The 20,966-nt window shown below is 39.2% G+C and overlaps 3 protein-coding genes and 1 long non-coding RNA gene across 6 annotated transcripts in view; 1 reads left to right on the plus strand and 3 right to left on the minus strand.

Moving 5' to 3' along the window:
* LOC134817291 (double-stranded RNA-specific adenosine deaminase-like) overlaps window positions 1–20,966 on the minus strand; it is a 536,580-nt gene that overhangs the window by 485,178 nt on the left and 30,436 nt on the right. The window lies entirely within an intron of this gene.
* Window positions 183–20,966, plus strand: part of LOC134817255 (cilia- and flagella-associated protein 58-like) — a 67,899-nt gene continuing 47,115 nt past the window's right edge. Inside the window, exon 1 of one of the 2 annotated variants that reach the window (XM_063826398.1) lies at window positions 183–196. The gene's annotated coding sequence lies outside the window, so the exon portion shown is untranslated. Of the gene's footprint in view, window positions 197–12,463; window positions 12,471–20,966 lie in introns of those variants that run through there. The other variant, XM_063826405.1, reaches the window with a different exon arrangement.
* On the minus strand, window positions 828–2,858 carry LOC134822803 (cyclic nucleotide-gated cation channel alpha-3-like). The gene has a single exon (XM_063834070.1). It carries the CDS (start codon window positions 2,856–2,858, stop codon window positions 828–830), a length of 2,031 nt encoding a protein of 676 aa, XP_063690140.1.
* On the minus strand, window positions 7,293–13,859 carry LOC134817565 (uncharacterized). 2 transcript variants are annotated; one of them, XR_010160535.1, is made up of 4 exons: window positions 13,554–13,859; window positions 12,668–13,367; window positions 12,125–12,302; window positions 7,293–7,729 (listed from the first exon to the last, which is right to left on the minus strand). It is a non-coding gene; the product is annotated as an uncharacterized LOC134817565 (long non-coding RNA). The 2 variants fall into 2 exon arrangements; XR_010160536.1 differs by having other exon boundaries at window positions 12,668–12,857; window positions 13,554–13,853.

The following is a 20,966-nucleotide window of genomic DNA, read 5'->3' on the forward strand; positions in this document are numbered from 1 at the left end:
TTGACATCTATTATTTCTCTATCGTTCCCTTTTATCTTTGCTAGTTAATTAGGATTTCCGATTTTGGGTACCATCCTGGTTACCCTCAAGCAGGTCTAGTTTATATTATATTTATTATTATTAATCACTGATTAACAATATACAGTATATATACACTTTTTAATACTTTCAACACCACTATATAACAAATAATTTGAGATAACGATGTTTAATAAATGATGCAAAGAATTTCGAACATCTAATCAACACCGACTTTTGATGTGTAGGAGTACAGCAACGAAATATATATATATATATAATATTTATCAATATTAAACTCATTTGAAAATCTGCGTTTGAAATACAATTAGACATTCATACAGAAGTACGTGGGTTGTTTTGAATACCATTCAGTACTGAGTACTGTACAGGCTGAGAACCTGTCTAAAAGCACATACCATTCTATTGTTCATTAATCAATGTCGACCTCGTTAATGAAGACCTGTCATAAATGTCCAGCAGTGTTTTTGTTAAATTTGGTGGCAAATGTTAAATCACCCTTTAAACTCTATTTTACCTTGTACCCACCGCTCCACTCAATCTTATGACTCAATCTTATGACCTTTACTTTTGCCAAACCCAGTATATCTTTGGTCTGAAAAGACCTTGGCACACAAATGCTAGATTTTTATTGGTTAGACACAATTTAATAGTCGTATTTATAGAGAATGAACTAAAATGATCACAGTCGATTTTGTGTTTCAAAAAACCCCCTAATTAACAAAAATTTCTAACGTAACAAAAGTAAGATAGTTCAAAATTATTTCAGGATCTTCCCAGTTGAGCTGCTAGACGATTTGCTCTGTAAATCCTGATTCCGGGTCACTACTGGAGTTAGAGTTAGAGTTAGAGTTAGAGTTAGAGTTAAGGTTAGAGTTAGAGTTAGAGCCTGGGTGCATATTATTTAAATGTTTTTGTAGTGTCGACACGCTCTTATGGGTCGTCTTTATCTCTTTGGTTACCATTAGCATCAGCTGCTCCAGATCCTCCAACCTCTTTTCAAGGTTGTCTGTTTGTTCAACAATATCCGTAAACGTTACCCTCCTTTCATGCTCACGGGTCTGTTCGTCCTCCTCTGGCTCCCCGTCATGAGCTAGCCGCTTTCTTGCTGCTTTCTTGAGAACCTCTTTCATCTCAGGGTATTCATTGAGGACGTGCAACAGATCCTCTTTTCTCAAACAGAACAGGTCAGAGTAACCCACACTCCGAACGTTGGCTGTTCGTCTGTTGTTGCTTATCCCCACGTTCAACAGACTTATCTCTCCGAAGTAAGAGCCGCTTGTGAGGGCACCTAGGGGTCGACCGTTATCTGTGGTCACGTGGAGCAGTCCTTGTTTTACTATGAACATATCTCTGCCAATGTCTCCCTTTCTACACACATAGTCGCCGGGTGAGAACACTTGACGTTTCAGTTTTGTCACCAGGGCGGTTAGGAAGCCACGCTCACAGTTCTGGAACAGTTCCACTTCCTTTAGTGTCTCTAAATGCACATGGACAGCGAGTAAAGCTTGGAGCTTATCTGGTAAATACTTTAATACATCTTCCTCTTCAAAAGTGTGGTTCTGTGCCCGCAAATAGTCAAACCACCGAACGATTCTATTTTGAAGATCTTTGCCAATTTTTCTGTATCCCATATATTCCTTGAGATTATCAAGTCTAGCTTGAAAGACATTTCGATTGGCTCTTAAGTTAGTGATGATATTGCCGATGCTTCCGACAACGGAAGCAAATATCATGACCCCAATCAGAAGTATGATAGTATGATAAAGATACTCCCAAAGTTCTTCTGGTCGCTTAACTTCACCAATAGTTGTCATTGCCTGAGTTGACCAATAGAGCGAAACTGCGTATTTCATAGAAGTGCTTGAATACAGATTTGTAGCTCCAATTGTTTCCGAATCCGGATATAAGAACTTGTTGCGATATAGATTGGACTGTGGATCTTGTGTGATGACATTAGTCGATATGTAGAAGTAGAAGCAAGCGTTCCAGTGCATGATCATAAGCATGATGGTACAGAGCGTTATCACCCGCCACAGGGTCGGATAGTTGGTTCTGCACTCAGTTCGATCATTCCACTTCACCAGGCGGTGAAATTTGAAGAACCTGCTAAACCGGGCCAGCAGTGCTACGTTTCTTGTTGTGAATGCGTAGGCGATCTGTGTAGGAATGATACAGAATAAGTCTATGTAGAACGCCATGGTGTTCACATATTTCTTTAAAAGTTCTTTAGTGTCCGACACTAAAAGTCCCCTTTCCCAAAAACCAACTCGAAATGAAGCAAAGGAATCTAGGACATATAGGGCATCAGCCAAGATGTCAAGAATCACCCAAGTTGAAAAGAAGCTCCCTTCTTCAAGGTCGCTAAAAGAAACTCTCACAGGGATAACTATACAGTTGTACAGTACAGCCAGTGCTATGTGTGACAACCAACAGTAGTATATAAATGAAAAAGGGTCAAATACGAAGTGGCAAACAAAGTTCCACCATCCTTTGTCCTTGATGCTAAGTGTTTTGCCCTTCTGGACGTCTGCTGCTGCTTCCAAATCTAGCCTCTGTAGGAACTCATCCGGTACATGTACTTTAGAACTGCGTATTGAGAGGCGGACCTGGCGAGCATTGACTTTCAGGGACTGGCGAGCATTGCTGAAAGGCTTTGCTGGTCTAAGACTCTGAGTGGCTGGGAAAGGGATCTTGGCGGCCGGGGAGATCACCATTGGTAACTCAATCTTTTGTCCAGCACTAGGACGTTGTGCCTCAAAGTTTTGTGGCTGAAGGTTCGTGGTGAGGTCGTCCTTATCTGCCTCCATGTTCTCCATTCAGGTTAAGATCAGAAGTCAGTGGTCGCTTCTGTGAGGTTAAGGATGAAAAGAATGTATTTCATTATTTCATTATATGATTATTTCATTATTTCATTAGTGAGGACTGAAAGCATTAATAGTAACTAGTTATATGGGTCGCCTAATCATCTATTTTATATTATTTCCGCGTGCACGGCGAGCCTGAAAACTTGCACAAGTCGGCAATGTCCCAACTATTGTGTTGTATTTTCCACTTTGTCAATACAATAGAGTAACAATAGTAATAATTACAGCTGATTACTGCAGGGGTTAGTAATACTCAACCCGTAATGAAACTGCAACGTGAACTAGCTAACTTTATCTAGAAAGCCTTACTATCATCAAACAAAGCAACTAGGCGGTTTGTCGACAGTGAAAATTAGGAAAGGAAAATATTTTTAAAGAAAGAATATCGTCAAAACTTTTTGTGCTACCTACACGACCAGTAACAAACAGAGCAGGCAGCAGCCATCTTTGTGTTCAACAAAAAAAAACTCCGTTTTGTTGCTTTTTCGAAGGAATGTTCTGAAGAATGTCCTAATTAACCATATTTACAAGGACCAATCACAGAAGTGAGAAGGATATCCACTTTAATTTGATAAGACAAAAGACTTGGTTATACGACTTTCTTAATTCGACTGTTCTAATGAAACTATGCAATAATAGAATCTTATTAGCGTGGTTATGACAAATTAAGAACAATGATCAAACGAATTAGCGAATTCTATCAGATCTAAACAACACTCAAACATATTTCTTGATATTTAAAGAGCTTGGTAGTGAAGTGGATTGCTCTGGTATTCTCTCAAAAAATGTGTCGTCAAATTAAATAAAATTCCACTCCTCCAAAAAGATCCGAATCAACGTTAATTCTGAAATAAGTGGCATTTATATAGAACAATGGGTAAGTTATTCAGCGAATTCAATTTTTGCGATTATCGGAACTGAAATATAGCCAATACTGCTCAGTATTAAATTGAGTTTTTGTTATGAAATTGAGTTTTTGTTATAAGGTTATTATACCTTTGCCTCCAGATTTATGAAACTCTTGTTGTTGTTGTGAAACCCACAGTGGAGGCTGGTCATGTACCGAAATAAATAATCATAATTATATAGGATAAATATTTAATCCCCTGAGGGCACACTAAAACTACCGTTAATATCAAAATCGATGCAACTTTGCTTTGTCACACGCTTTAAAGTTAATCTCCATCGGGGCAAACAAAACATATTTGTATAATATAATAATAATAATATATCATTATTGTCTCTTCTTCGACTCGATTCAGTTTATCCATTGCCACATACCCTATCTATATTAATGTAATGTGCTCTATCTCGGTAACCATAGTAACATGCTCTATCTCGGTAACCATAGTAACGTGTTCTATCTCAGTAACCATAGTAACATGCTCTATCTCGGTAACCATAGTAACATGCTCTATCTCGGTAACCATAGTAACATGCTCCATCTCGGTTACCATAGTAACATGCTCCATCTCGGTAACCATAGTAACATGCTCTATCTCGGTAACCATAGTAACGTGCTCTATCTCGGTAACCATAGTAACATGCTCTATCTCGGTAACCATAGTAACATGCTCCATCTCGGTAACCATAGTAACATGCTCTATCTCGGTAACCATAGTAACATGCTCCATCTCGGTAACCATAGTAACATGCTCTATCTCGGTAACCATAGTAACGTGTTCTATCTCAGTAACCATAGTAACATGCTCTATCTTGGTAACCATAGTAACATGCTCTATCTCGGTAACCATAGTAACATGCTCCATCTCGGTTACCATAGTAACATGCTCCATCTTGGTAACCATAGTAACAAGCTATATCTCGGTAACCATAGTAACGTGTTCTATCTCAGTAACCATAGTAACGTGCTCTATCTCAGTTACCATAGTAACAAACTATATCTCAGTGGCAGCCATACTGGTTGACGTCTGACAAGATTGTAATGGCGGAGCAGGGAACTTCCGACTGCGATTCTTCGATCATCGCCAGGTAGTAATAATAATTCACTTTCATTGCTCACATCACTATTTGTTTGCATAGATAACAAGCGTCTTAATGGGAGGTTGGTCAAATAGAGGTCATATGTAATATATATATCTATATTATATATGTATGCACCAGGCACCCGCGACCTGATTTGCACTCGATTTCACATCCTTCCACGTGGTCAGATAAGTGATCCTGGGGTACAACTGTAGTTTTGAGAATCATGATGAATCAGATCACGTAACTGATTGAAAACTTTTTAATGTGTGGAAACTGTCCATGTCGGTAGGCCATCTCAGTTACCATAGAAACGTGCTTTTTGGCATGCCACTAGTGGTAGCAGTCTGACTTTTAACTCCAGTACAAATACGAAAACCAAGTTCAGCAGACAAAGCAGTTGTGTGGGTGACATAACAATCGGAAAAACTGTTGGTTATTACCAAGATTTATTAAAAGGATTTTAACATCTTATTTAAGCCTATTTGATATTATGTAATTACTATTTATTAACATGGCCATTGCTCTCAAATTAATTGATGACAATATGATGTAGCCTTCACGAAAGTAAGCACAAGTTTTAGTTCTCTCCAAGGTGCTAGCTACGATGATTGCTCTTGTACTGGTACTCACCGACATAGCCTTGTTATTGGAGTAAAACAATTTGATGATGTCAAACAATGAACAATCCTTTACATTTCCAATATTCATTTTCTCTCTGGTGGTCTACTGGGATAACTACTTAGAAGCTGACTTACCAACACTTCTTCTTACTTTATTTGTCTTCCTTTTCTTCCTTTACAACACAGTCGGTAATCTAGATTTCTGTACCTCAATCGTGTATTGAGCCATCCACAGTGAACTCACTTGCTAGATGTGGCCATTCAAGAAAAATTCAGTCATAACAGTGAAATTTGATTTGCGGAAATCGCAAATCTGAAAATGTCCTACCGGTAGGACATTTTCAAAATTTTCCTTCCGTCAAAGTAGTCTCCGGATATATACAGCTTCCAGTACCACGATGGCGACTTGTGTCACTCTCACTGACTTCACTGATTGATCACTGGTCAAAAATTCAGTCAAAACCATGAAATTTCGGTCAAGGACAGAGCAGTGGCATAACATTGCCTGTCTCTTCAATTCTATCCTGACGATTTTCTGTCTATTAAGTTTTCTTTGGAAATAGAATGTTCAGTACTTCAATCGTGTCTTGTGCCATGAACAAAAATTCAGTCAAAACAGTGAAAGTTGGGTTGAGGAAAGCTGATATTGAAATAAAGAAAAAAAGGGGGACCCCCAACCCATGTAGCTGACACACCTCACAGCAAGTAGACCAAAAGGGCTCTTGCTTGTGAAAGGTGTATCAACTACCCGCTGAGGCGGTGGGATCTTTTCGTCCGAAAAATTTTACACAATATAAAAGCTCCAATAAATTATCCATAAAATTTACATAAACAAACTTAAAAGACCTCAAAGCTCGTCTTCTGAGGAATGAAATTAAAGGATACGTCATCCAGTCCAAGGTGCTGGGCTTTTTGTCTTCTTCTGATTCCCTTGAGTGATATGAGTGTGCTGATATTGAAAACCAATTGTTTATGTATTGCACACTCCTCCGACCACCGATCCAGTGTAATAAGTACAGTTTTTAAACCTTCTGAGGTCTTTAGCTTTGATCAGTATCTGATGAACAGTGATAGAGTTTCCAAATGATACTTTGACAGTTCTAGATTTTCAGCAATTATGTTCCCAATTCGAGCAGCTTGTTTCACATAACAAGCGCCGGGAGGCGGGCGCGCGCCACTGCAAGCGCAAGGGCTCTGAATAGAGCAAGGTTCGAGCAAGTACAACCAACAACGTTACTGGGCGGCGCTCAGCCTGTCATTCCGCAGAATCTTTATTATTTATGTTTATGAACATAATAGCCTGGGGTCCCCAGGTAACCAACAATGTTGTTACACTTTGTATACCTCTCGTATAAAGGGGCAAAAAGGGGTTGCAATGTATATCAAGTACAGCGGTATCAAGTACAGTATCACTTTCCCTGACCATGTGAGTGAGAGAAGTAAGCAATAAACTAAAAACTTACTTGGGGACCTCAGGCTATTATGTTCATAAACATAAAATAGAGATTCGGTGGAATGACAGGCTGAGCGCGGCCTTCACATAGCCATGTGCCTACGCGTACTGCGTGACGCGCTTGTTTCACAAGTAGGATAGGCACATACAGATCAGCACACATAAGATGGTACGTGTGCGCGCGCGCAGTGCTGACAATTGCGTCGTATTTAACCCCGGGTGCACGTACATCGTGTGCGATTATTTATACTTATCGAAGGCTATAAATGCCTCTTGTTTATTTTAATTTGGTATTGTTCACTTTTAGACGATAAAATACAGGAATTGCGGTATAATAATACGAATAATTAAGATTGTACGATCAAAATACATCACGAAACAGTATCAACTACCTCGCTACTTATCAACTTATACTATGTACTATGCGACAAAGATACACAATGCAATATTTATATACTTATAGAATAAACGAAACACAGTATTCAGTATTTACTAGTACTACCCCGCTACTAGTAGTAGTACTACAACTTAATGCGACAAAGGTCAAAGATATTGTATAAAATATAACTAAATAAACAATACGGTGCCCATGCCTGAGCTTTATAAAACTGGAAACACTTCTCAGATTAATTATTTTGCTTCTCAAAAACAATTACAAACTAACAATTTTCGACGTTAAACAGCTACATTAAACATTAACATTACACTTCACAATCCGAAAGAAAGGGGCTCGTCGCTGCAGGCCTGACTTTGACTTGATCCTGAAAAAGTACATGTCATTTAGGTACCGCGACAATTGTGAATTGACCCCCCGACAATTGACCCCCTATGTAATTACACTGGGGTCAATTGTCGCGAAATCTAGGGTTTAGTACGACAATTGGCCCCCCGAAAATTGACCCACCGACAATTGACCCCCTACCTATGTAATTAAACTAGGGTCAATTGTCGCGAAATCTAGGACTTAGTACGACAATTGACCCCCATGTAATTACACTGGGTCAATTGATCGGGTTAGGGTCAGGGTCCGGTCAGGGTCAGAGTCAGTGGTCAGGGTCAGGGTCCTGGATCAGGGTCAGGGTCAGGGTCAGGGTCAGGCCTAGGGTTGGGGTTAGGGTTAGGGTTAGGGTCCTGGGTCAGGGTCAGGGTCAGGGTCAGGGTCAAGGTCAGGGTCAGGGTCAGGGTCAGGGTCAGGGTCAGGGTCAGGGTCAGGGTCAGGGTTAATTGTATTAAATTATATTGTCGGGGGGATAATTGTCGGGGGGTAAATTGTCGCCCACCCGTCATTTAATGTAATTACATAATACAATATAATACATAATACAATGTAAATGTTGCTGTTACAAAATGTATAGCTAACATAAGCGAGCGTTCATGTATGACGTCAGCAGCCGAGGGAAAAGGGTATTTGGAAATGCTGACGGTTGCTGACAGGAGGGGGAGGTATGAGCCTTGTTAACGTCAACAAAAATACGTGAATTCAAATCAATTTTATTAGCAATAAAACGTCACTAATTTCCTTAAAATTAGTACTCGAACTGAACTCTGGTGACCAACTGCTTAAATCAGTCACACACTAATTTTCCCTGCCTCATGCCTACTACTGGAAACTGTATCTCCAGACAAGTGTCAGACGTTACTATGCATTGGTTGCTCTTCAAAAAGGTTAGCAAAAAGATAAAGAGTGCGACCCTGATAAACTTTTGGGAGAGATTCATCGACGACATATTTGGAGTGTGGATGGGGACAGCGGGACAATTTACAATGTTTGTCGAATTGTTGAACAAACTGGCTAAATCAAACTGGCAGAACCATATAGAATCAAGGTTAACTTTTTAGACCTTACCTTGAGCTTGGACTCAGAAAATCAGATCTGGTACAAGCTATTTAGAAAGGAAACAGATGCTAGGAACTACTTGAGATCAGATACATATGTAGTTTCCAACCCCACCATGTGTAGAGGACCTGGGCGAACTAAAGGAGGATCTTGCCAGATGCGGACACAACAACAACGGTGACAAACTAGAAGAAATCGAGCCGAAAGCAATACAGAGGTCTATTGAGAACCCAGGAAATCCAACCAGAGACACTGAGGATAAGACACAACAGAGCCTCGTATTTTCCGTACAACACTCTTGATAACATTAGTCTTACAAAGTTGGTTAAGAACTTAATCTGGTCATTAAGCTACTAGGTTAATGTTATGTGGGGATGTACGGATAGTATTTGCCACTAGGAAACACCCTTCAATCGGTAATACACTAGAAAAGAATCGACAACTGGGACAACTGGAAACCCTTGATGTAGGACAATTACAGAGGTGTAATGGACCTAGCTGCAAAATTTGCCCCGTCCTCTTTGACAAGGACTCAAAAGATCATGGGGGGGGGGGGGGGGCAATGACTACCAATGGAGACTTTTGGGGACTAATGGGGACTAAAAATCATGGGGACTAGAGGTCAACTCGTTGACGTAATTCACCATTTGTCCCCATAAGTCCCCAGAATTTTTGACAGTTATTTATGGTTTTCAAGTTAGTTTTATAACGATACGATCGAGATGTTTTGTCCAAGATAAAAGTAGGATAAATCTAAATGGGGACTAATGGAGACTTTTGGGGACTAAAAATCATGGGGACTCGGGGTAAAATCGTTGACGTAATTCCCCAAGTCCCCAAAAGTAGTCATTGGCCCCCCCCCCCCCCCCCCCCCCCCCGATCATGGTCAACAACATAGAACTGGTGCTAGACGGAACTCTAAAATGCAAGGACAAGCATGTTATCTACCTTATTGGTCATAATTATCACGGACATTACTTTCACACTGAAGACCTCCAGAGGCACATATTAGGTGCGGTAAAATAATCGAAATTATGCGGTACCGCACCCGACTATAAAGGTAAAATGTGCGGTAAGGTGCGGTAAATTTTTACCAATTATGCGGCAAATGTGCGACGATTTTTTCGAAATTTGTGCGGGAATTGTGCGGTTTTCTTTTGCATTTTCTGAAGGACTTTGGAAATTCTAAACGTATAACCGCCGCTCTTATCAAAAATAGGTCTGTTTATGTGTTACTGAGGGTGTAGTTCTTTACTAAGACCATGATTGAACCTATATTGAGATTCAGTTATCTGAGAACAGTGACTTGATCTGGTAGAGATCAGGAGACAGTTATTTGAAGACGCCTCTTGAGTCTTGATAGAGTCGATCAGATCCCATGCGTGATCGCAAATATGTGACACGCTTGTTGGCATTGATCGTCAGTACTTGTAAACCATTTGATCCAAGATCCATTAAGCCCACTATAAAAAAGCCAACGCTACAACAAATAGAACTCATTACCCGATAAAAAGGGCTGCAGGTATGATCGAAGTACGGTAACAACGAGGGTTCCATAACGGCCTGGGTCACAGTCCCGAAAGGGCCTGGGTCACGGTCCCGAAAGGGCCTGGGTAACGGTCCCGAAAGGGCCTGGGTCATGGTCCCGAAAGGGCCTGGGTCACGTGGTAACCGGGTCACGTGGCCTAGGCATGAGTTCCAAAAGGGCCTGGGTCAGGGTCCCGAAAGGGCCTGGGTCACGTGGTAACTGGGTCACGTGGCCTAGGTCACGGTCCCGAAAGGGCCTGGGTCAGGGTCCCGAAAGGGCCTGGGTCACGGTCCCGAAAGGGCCTGGGTCAGGGTCCCGAAAGGGCCTGGGTCACGTGGTAACTGGGTCACGTGGCCTAGGTCACGGTCCCGAAAGGGCCTGGGTCAGGGTCCCGAAAGGGCCTGGGTCACGGTCCCGAAAGGGCCTGGGTCAGGGTCCCGAAAGGGCCTGGGTCAGGGTCCCGAAAGGGCCTGGGTCACGTGGTAACTGGGTCACGTGGCCTGGGTATGAGTTCCAAAAGGGCCTGGGTCACGGTCCCGAAAGGGCCTGAGTCACGGTCCTAAAAGGGCCTGAGTCACGGTCCTAAAAGGGCCCGACTTTTAACATATTTTGGTTTTTACACTCGAAAATCTTAACGCGAAAATTTCCAAATTATGCGAAATTACGCGGAAAATGCTAGATTATGCGGAAATATGCAGAAAATTACAAAATGTGCGGAAGTGTGCAGAAAACAATAAATTATGCGGAAATGTGCGGAAAACGGTAAATTGTGCGATCCCGCACCCATCGCACCTAATATGTGCCTCTGAAGACCTCAGCGTGAATAATTATGTCCGTGAAAATAATGTCTGTGGTATTAAGGTCCGTGAATAATAAAGTCCGATAATTATTTCCATTAATTTTAGTGTGCGTCCCACATAGGCGTAGATATGTCTGTAGCCGATTACTATATTAGCTAATTAGTATACTAGGACAAATATAATCACTCCTCAGTCACATTCTAGAGTTCAGAAAAAGAGTAAAAAACTGAATATTAAAAACTGGAGTTATTTCAATTTTAAAGAAGTCATTTTGGCTAGTATCCCGAACCGAGATATTATATGTGCAATTTTTTTCATGGAAGCCTTTTTACTTAGTATCCACTACAGGCACGTAGCCAGGATTTTTCTTTGGGGGGCCCTTGGCGAGCGGAGCGAGCCGACCCGTTCAATCCAGCTGCACAACAAAATTTGTTGTTTTCTTGATTTTTTATGTATGGTGTAAAACAGTGTAGAGAAGTGTACGATCGAAGAATATTTCCAGATTTAAACATGTAACAATTGTTGTTTAAATGCTACCTGAAGCTGTTCAAATGAAATTGAACTGGGAGAATCGAGAAGATTACAAGTCACAGCTACGTACAACAATCAGGGTCAGGAATGAAAAGGGATACGTAGATAGAGTTCCTTATAATCCCTGACTACGACAGGGAGCTGAAGGCAAATCTGGGAGGGTCTGGGCACAATATTATATTGCTATTATATTATCATCTGCACACTTATACTTTAACTTAGCTTAAACTAATTACAACACTACAAATCCATTACATTTATTGAGGATATGAGTATGACGTAGTTATGTCGATACGTTATTCAACTATTTATTTCTATTAGAATCTGTCTTCACTAAGTCTATTTAGAGACAATCGGAAATTTGAATCATTTATCAAGACATTATACTTATACATCACAAAACCTCCGACTTGATTTACAACTTAACTTCACAAACACTAATCATATAATACAAACTTACTCTGTCGGTTATCATACTATAATTCAAGGCAACATTTGAGTCCGTGAATTGATCTCTGCAGGAGCCCTCCCTTACTAAAACTTGTGTCTTCATCTGCCGTATTACTTGGGAATATCGCCGGTCTCAGCTTCAAACATAAAGGTATGATATTCAATAGACGCCGCTCTGCAAACGTCACCTGAAAAGGGATAAGTAGATAGAGCTCCTTATAATCCCTGACTACGACAGGGAGCTGAAGGCAGATCTGGGAGGGTCTGGGCACAATATTATATTGCTATATTATCATCTGCACACTTATTCTTAGTTTTAAACTAATTACAACACTACAAATCCATTACATTTATTGAGGATATGAGTATGACGTAGTTATGTCGATACGTTATTCAACTATTTATTTCTATTAGAATCTGTCTTCACTAAGTCTATTTAGAGACAATCAGAAATTTGAATCATTTATCAAGACATTATACTTATACATCACAAAACCTCCGACTTGATTTACAACTTAACTTCACAAACACTAATTATATAATACAAACTTACTCTGTCGGTTATCATACTATAATTCAAGGCAACATTAGCGTCCGTGAATTGATCTCTGCAGGAGCCCTCCCTTACTAAAACTTGTGTCTTCATCTGCCGTATTACTTGGGAATATCGCCGGTCTCAGCTTCAAACATAAAGGTATGATATTTAATAGACGCCGCTCTGCAAACGTCACCTTATCACCTACCTGAAACAGATTTTAAGATAAGCAACTAAATAAAGATTCGTTGAGATTCTGAGTTTCTGGCCTGACGGCTAACCAAATAAAATTTGGTCGGACAGACTCATCTCGCATATTAGGAAAAGCAGCTGAGGTTTAAGATATTTACCTTCTTTCAGATTTCTTTTTTGGACTGAACTAAACTTTAAACGATAACCTCTGAATGATCTGAACAACTAACTTTAAGGACATCGATCCTAAGAAATGGCCGTTTTTAAAAGCTTTAAAAAATTTCAAAGTAAAGGGTCTACACAATGTCAATAACGCGCGGCCGGCTGGCGCTAGATATTGTAAAAGGCTTATGATTTTTTCCTTTATTCATCAGAAAGTCAATGTGGCAGACATAAAGAGCTAAAACTCTGTCAAAGCTTCTAGATCAATCTTTCGATACTGTTTAGGCGGGAACTACAGGAGGTGCTTTTTTCAGGTCCGTCTAGATCTCTTATAGGAAAAGTTAGTGGATCACTGGATCCGTCCCTGAAGTGAAACAAATGTTACTATCTTGCAAATGTTAACCATTTTATTTCGATTAGAATCGAATTTAACATACTTAAACTTGATATGATGTAATAATGAGGTACGTGTAAAAATCAAGGGTATCCCTCAAGCCAGTTCAGCTTGTGTAATATAACAAAATAAATAGGGAAAAATAAGGGAGAGTACCTGGTGCCATGCTGTGTCAACAGAAGCGCTGAGGATAAATTCAGTGAGCATTAGTTGGAAAGGATTGTCATCAGTTACTGTGTGAGTTAGTGTTGTGGTGGACGAAAGGATAAGCCGCTGATCAGGGATATAGGCCCCTCCTCACAAACTCTCTGCTGTGTTGGCGCAACGAGTGAGACTTTGGGGTGGTCAAAAGATGTGATGGTCCCGTCAAGTCTTGGCGAAACTCAACATAGGTCAGATAGGTAGAAAACAATGCCATTGGAAAACTCTATCCAATGCAATAGTCACATTATAGTCATTTCTAGAAAGAAAAAAACCTGGTTAATGTTGTTTAATGTGAGAGAATAAGATAAAAGAGTCGACCAATTTTTGTCAGTGTAAATATTGTCAAACAGCGGGCTCCAAAATCGTGTAGGGGGAAAGAGCCCTGAATATCAGCTATCTGCCAATTAGTACCTTGGCTCTTAAGTCTAAATTATGCAGCGATGACGACATAAAAAGTCGCTGTATCATGGCAAATCTTGCTTTGTCAGAACTAAAAGAAGGTTTAGGAGCAAAGTAAATATCAGACTTAAGATATGAAAGCACAGAAAGACTGAGTCAAATGTACAATTGTAGCTGCTGTCAGCTATTCTGCATCAAATAAAATATTAAGTGGCCATCTACTTAGGACGTCCAGCAAAAAGGGAGGGGGAGGTGGTTTTGGAATTTCAGACAAATCCGGACAGTGATAGGGAGTGGTTTCTGAAAATCCGGACGTCCGGAAATTTTGGCAGAATTAACGAAAAAGTCGCATTTATTTCAACTCTTTGACACTAATTACTCAGTAAGTTTAGATCCCTGTATTTTGAACGAGAAGTCGTTTCCCAGAGCAGCTCATGAGAGCCGAGACACAACTCGCATATTCTGCTACTGCCTTAAAACTTATTCCATTGGATGGCTACCTACTTAAGTACCTTAATGTAACTGTGCTAAACTTGTTCGACACTAAATGTATTATTGTCTATTCTAAGTGACTACACATTTTATTAACAATGAATTTGAGTTGGTTTTATTTGTACTCTTTAAAGTAGCTGGAAATCCGGACGTCCGGGGGAGGGGGTTTGAAAATTCGGACACACCCGGACAGGGGGAGGGGGTGCTCCCCGGGGGTGGTCTGAAAATCTGCAATTTTGACGGACGTCCCAAGTAGATGGCCCCTAAAGTCTAAACAAAAGTTCTCAAAACGTACACAACGAGAGAGTGTCGACCTACGCGTACTACATGTCAATGAAACAGACTGTTTCACTGTTTGAGACAACACGTGTGTTTGCGCGCAATTCTGGAATAATCCGAGAGATGAACTGTAGCGAGTGTAACTTTAGTGTGCAGATGAGTGTGTACTTCGATGTATACTATTTCTGCACGTACAGGATCCTTTGTAAGGGGTCATTCACATATTTAGTTATCACTCACTTTGCTAACCAATACAGCAATACTGGGGTAGGTTCACTGATAGTGTTTCTCAGAGATATAGATGGCTGTAAATTATGCTAATAAATATATAAAAATAAATATGGTCAAATGTTAAACAATGAGATGATTTAAGAGAAGCAAATATTAGTGGACTGAAATTATAATCTGATAAAGTGCAGCTGTGAACTCAAATGTATAAAACAAACTCACAATTCGGATCGAACAGTTTAAAATGAAACACAATAAGACAGAGTAATTGGTAAAATGTTAAACAATAAGCTGTTTTAAAGACAAGAAAATATTAGTCGACTGAAATTATGATCTGATAAAGTGCAATGTGAACTCAAATGTATAAAACAACAGATCGAACAGTATACAATAGTACATTTAACAAATGTACTATTGCAAATGACAAAAGTGTAATAAGGTAACTGGTAACAAGTCTGCTGGTTATTCAAAATTTAACATTAAAATATGTCCCGGCCCTTTGAATCATCCGCCGAATGATCAACTGAATGATTGCAACAGACAAAGAAACAAGCAAAATTTGTTAAATGGAGTGCATGATCAAAGAAGGTATATTAGCTCCCTACGGGGGGAATGCAACGTCAATTAATGTCAGTATTCCATAAAAACCCCAAACTGACATTGACATTAATTGACATTAATTGACATTAATTGACATTAATTGACATCAATTGACATTAATTGACATTAGTATGTCTTGAAATTTGAGATTATCATTATTCGATAAATATTCAAGATATTCACGTCTATGCAAGTTAGACCGGTTCAAAAAAACAAAATGTCCTTGAATAATTATGAGTATGTTTTTATCTGTTGATCCTTAGGTTCAAAGACCACCAAAAAAAATTTCAGCTTCCAACTCTTCCATCTTCGGTCCCCACCGGCCACGCCCATATTTTATTGGTTTCTTATACAGATAAAATATCTAGAATCGGCTTTTTTAGTATGAAGGAGTAATGTTAGCTGTTTAAGATTCGTTATTCAAATATAAATGTCGTGAAGGCATTTCGTTTAATGTGGGTTTTAAGTTCTGATGATGTTGAGAACCACGCCCTTGGATGGCCACGCCCATTTAAGAAAATTAAATTTCGGGAAACCGTATTATTTTAGTTGTATTGTTTAATGATCTGAATTTTTTTCACATTTCACATTTCCATATGTGATAGTAGTGAATAAATTGATGATATAAACGTTCTAAAGTGCTAAAAATATGGTAGAACTACATAATCTCTGGTCGAAAAATATCGTGTCAATTAATGTCAGTATTCCAAAATTTTGCAAAACTGACATTGACATTAATTGACATTAATTGACATTAATTGACATTAATTGACATTAATTGACGTTGCATTCCCCCCCTCCCTACAAAAATCTAATCCAATGATAAAATAAATCTAAAGTCCAATTAATCCTGGACCAGGCAAAAGTCCTGCTCACATTGGGACGTTCGCTAAGTTTCTCGATGTAATTCGACTTATATGACCCTAAATAACATAATTGACTCGGGTACACTTTTTCACCAGTGGGGCATTTCTCGGAATCACGCCCTTTTTGACCGCACCCATATCGCGACCCCCACTATAAATTATCTCGGCTTCTGATTGAGATACAGACCTCAGCTATGAACCAAACTGTGCCTAAGATGCATGTTTATATTAGTGCTATGAAGATACTTAAGGCCTAAGAGACTTAGTTTTTGAGAAATCGCCAAAAATCCGATTTTACTATATTAGCAGTCTCGAGAGTAACAATTATCACACTTATTTCAAGATATCTCCGCTTCTGATTGGAGCTAAGCGCTCATTTTGGGCATTAAAATGGTCAGAATCATCATATTGAGTGGGGTAGAGCATGGTTTCAAAGTCTTCAGACTTCAGGTTGTTGAGTTGTATGGATCTGTCCTGATAGATCCAGTGAAGAGCGTGCAGCAAGGAAGAACGTGGTTACTGACCTGAAGAAGAAGAGGGCTGAACAGACTCATCTCGACCACTACATCCGTAACGGAAGGTCTGTAGCCGTGTTAAGAAGGCACCATGATGACGTAATTCATGTTTCTCGGACACCGATCAGTATAATATGTACTTGTAGGAGTATTTTAAGAGTTTACGGACGTTATCTGTATTTGAGAGACAATTATATTATATAAATACAATATTATTTGATTGTTTCACACTTTTCACGTTTCATAATTTTATTACTAGGTGGAGGTGATGTTATTGAGACTTTGGGCGGCCAAAAAACTTCTGTTCTGAAAGTTGTCCTCTGTACTTGTTTCACTGACCCACGCTTTTTAGCATTTATACATTTCGGCCCATTTTATATGTTTGTTCGAATTGCTGTACATTTGTATACTTGCTATTTTGTAAAAGTTTCAAATCAAAAATCAGTTATTAGGTCAGATCCCATTTTTACGCTCTCGCGAGTAGCGATTGATGCACTTATTTCAAGATATCTCAGCTTCTGATTGGAGCTAAGCGTTCATATTGGGCATTGAAATGGTCAGAATCATCACATTGAGTGAGGTAGAGCATGGTTTTGAAGTCTTGAGACTTGAGGTTGTAGAGTTATATTATTAGGTCAGATCCCATTTTTACGCTCTCGCGAGTAGCGATTGATGCACTTATTTCAAGATATATCAGCTTCTGATCGGAGCTAAGCGTTCATCTTGGGCATTGAAATGGTCAGAATGATCATATTAAGTGGGGTAAAGCATGTTCCTAGTGCTAGAGGTTTTAGTGACATTTTACTGATATTTCTTGGCAAACAACTTTTTCCTGGCGATTAATTACAGTTCATTTAATAAATATTTCCACCATTGCAGTGACCATTCTTGCAAGAGCATAAAAATAGGGTTTAACCTAATAATTTAATAACCTTAAGTCTAAAGACTTTAAAACCATGCTTGATGCTACTTAATTTGATAACTTTTACTATTTTAATGCCCATGATGAACGCTTATCTCCACAGCTCCACTCAGAAGTTGAGATATCTTGAAACAAGTGCATCAATCGCTATTCGCGAGAGCGTAAAAATGGGATCTGACCTAATAACTCAACAACCTGAAGTCTGAAGACTTTGAAACCATGCTCTACCCAACTCAGTATGATGATTCTGACCATTTTAATGCCCAAGATGAGCGCTTAGCTCCAATCAGAAGCGGAGATATCTTGAAATAAGTGCATCAATCGCTACTCGCGAGAGCGTAAAAATGGGATCTGACCTAATAACTCAACAACCTGAAGTCTGAAGACTTTGAAACCATGCTCTACCCCACTCAATATGATGATTCTGACCATTTCAATGCCCAAGATGAGCGTTAAACTCCATTCAGAAGCTGAGATATCTTGAAATAAGTGCATCAATCGCTACTCGCGAGAGCGTAAAAATGGGATCTAACCTAATAACTCAACAACCTGAAGTCTGAAGACTTTGAAACCATGCTCTACCCCACTCAATCTGATGATTCTGACCGTTTCAATGCCCAAGATGAGCGTTAAACTCCATTCAGAAGCTGAGATATCTTGAAATAAGTGCATCAATTGCTACTAGCGAGAGCGTAAAAATGGGATCTGACCTAATAACTCAACAACCTGAAGTCTGAAGACTTTAAAACCATGCTCTACCCCACTCAATATGATGATTCTGACCATTTTAATGCCCAAAATGAGCGCTTAGCTCCAATCAGAAGCGGAGATATCTTGAAATAAGTGTGATAATTGTTACTCTCGAGACTGCTAATATAGTAAAATCGGATTTTTGGCGATTTCTCAAAAACTAAGTCTCTTAGGCCTTAAGTATCTTCATAGCACTAATATAAACATGCATCTTAGGCACAGTTTGGTTCATAGCTGAGGTCTGTATCTCAATCAGAAGCCGAGATAATTTATAGTGGGGGTCGCGATATGGGTGCGGTCAAAAAGGGCGTGATTCCGAGAAATGCCCCACTGGTGAAAAAGTGTACCCGAGTCAATTATGTTATTTAGGGTCATATAAGTCCAATTACATCGAGAAACTTAGCGAACGTCCCAATGTGAGCAGGACTTTTGCCTGGTCCAGGATTAATTGGACTTTAGATTTATTTTATCATTGGATTAGATTTTTGTAGGGAGGGGGGGAATGCAACGTCAATTAATGTCAATTAATGTCAATTAATGTCAATTAATGTCAATTAATGTCAATGTCAGTTTTGCAAAATTTTGGAATACTGACATTAATTGACACGATATTTTTCGACCAGAGATTATGTAGTTCTACCATATTTTTAGCACTTTAGAACGTTTATCCAGGATTAAATTGGTCCAGGATTAAATTGCAAATGACAAAAGTGTAGTAAGGTAACTGCAGGTAACAAGTCTGCTGGTTATTGAGAATTTAACATTAAAATATGTCCCGGCCCTTTGGAGCATCCGCCGAATGATCAACTGAATGATTGCAACAAACAAAGGAACAAGCAAAATTTGTTAAATGGAGTGCATGATCAAAGAAGGTATATTAGCTCCCTACAAAAATCTAATCCAATGAGAAAATAAATCTAAAGTCCAATTGCAAATGACAAAAGTGTCGCAAGGTTACTGCAGGTAACAAGTCTGCTGGTTATTGAGAATTTAACATTAAAATATGTCCCGGCCCTTTGGAGCATCCGCCGAATGATCAACTGAATGATTGCAACAGACAAAGAAACAAGCAAAATTTGTTAAATGGAGTGCATGATCAAAGAAGGTATATTAGCTCCCTACAAAAATCTAATCCAATGAGAAAATAAATCTAAAGTCCAATTGCAAAAGACAAAAGTGTAGCAAGGTAACTGCAGGTAACAAGTCTGCTGGTTATTGAGAATTTAACATTAAAATATGTCCCGGCCCTTTGAATCATCCGCCGAATGATCAACTGAATGATTGCAACAAACAAAGGAACAAGCAAAATTTGTTAAATGGAGTGCATGATCAAAGAAGGTATATTAGCTCCCTACAAAAATCTAATCCAATGAGAAAATAAATCCTAAGTCCAATTGCAAATGACAAAAGTGTAGTAAGGTAACTGGTAACAAGTCTGCTGGTTATTGAGAATTTAACATTAAAATATGTCCCGGCCCTTTGAATCATCCGCCGAATGATCAACCGAATGATTGCAACAGACAAAGAAACAAGCAAAATTTGTTAAATGGAGTGCATGATCAAAGAAGGTATATTAGCTCCCTACAAAAATCTAATCCAATGAGAAAATAAATCTAAAGTCCAATTGCAAAAGACAAAAGTGTAGCAAGGTAACTGCAGGTAACAAGTCTGCTGGTTATTGAGAATTTAACATTAAAATATGTCCCGGCCCTTTGAATCATCCGCCGAATGATCAACTGAATGATTGCAACAAACAAAGGAACAAGCAAAATTTGTTAAATGGAGTGCATGATCAAAGAAGGTATATTAGCTCCCTACAAAAATCTAATCCAATGAGAAAATAAATCTAAAGTCCAATTGCAAATGACAAAAGTGTAGCAAGGTAACTGCAGGTAACAAGTCTGCTGGTTATTGAGAATTTAACATTAAAATATGTCCCGGCCCTTTGAATCATCCGCCGAATGATCAACTGAATGATTGCAACAGACAAAGAAACAAGCAAAATTTGTTAAATGGAGTGCATGATCAAAGAAGGTATATTAGCTCCCTACAAAAATCTAATCCAATGAGAAAATAAATCTTAAGTCCAATTGCAAATGACAAGAGTGTAGCAAGGTAACTGGTAACAAGTCTGCTGGTTATTGAGAATTTAACATTAAAATATGTCCCGGCCCTTTGAATCATCCGCCGAATGATCAACTGAATGATTGCAACAAACAAAGGAACAAGCAAAATTTGTTAAATGGAGTGCATGATCAAAGAAGGTATATTAGCTCCCTACAAAAATCTAATCCAATGAGAAAATAAGTCTAAA

This window comes from Bolinopsis microptera, chromosome 1, assembly GCF_026151205.1.
Source record: "Bolinopsis microptera isolate Bmic1 chromosome 1, MBARI_Bmic_1.0, whole genome shotgun sequence".
Classification (NCBI taxonomy): Eukaryota; Metazoa; Ctenophora; class Tentaculata; order Lobata; family Bolinopsidae; genus Bolinopsis; species Bolinopsis microptera.

Excerpts from the sequence above, each read along its gene's own strand:
- LOC134822803 (XM_063834070.1), bottom strand. The coding sequence starts at position 2,858 with ATGGAGAACATGGAGGCAGATAAGGACGACCTCACCACGAACCTTCAG.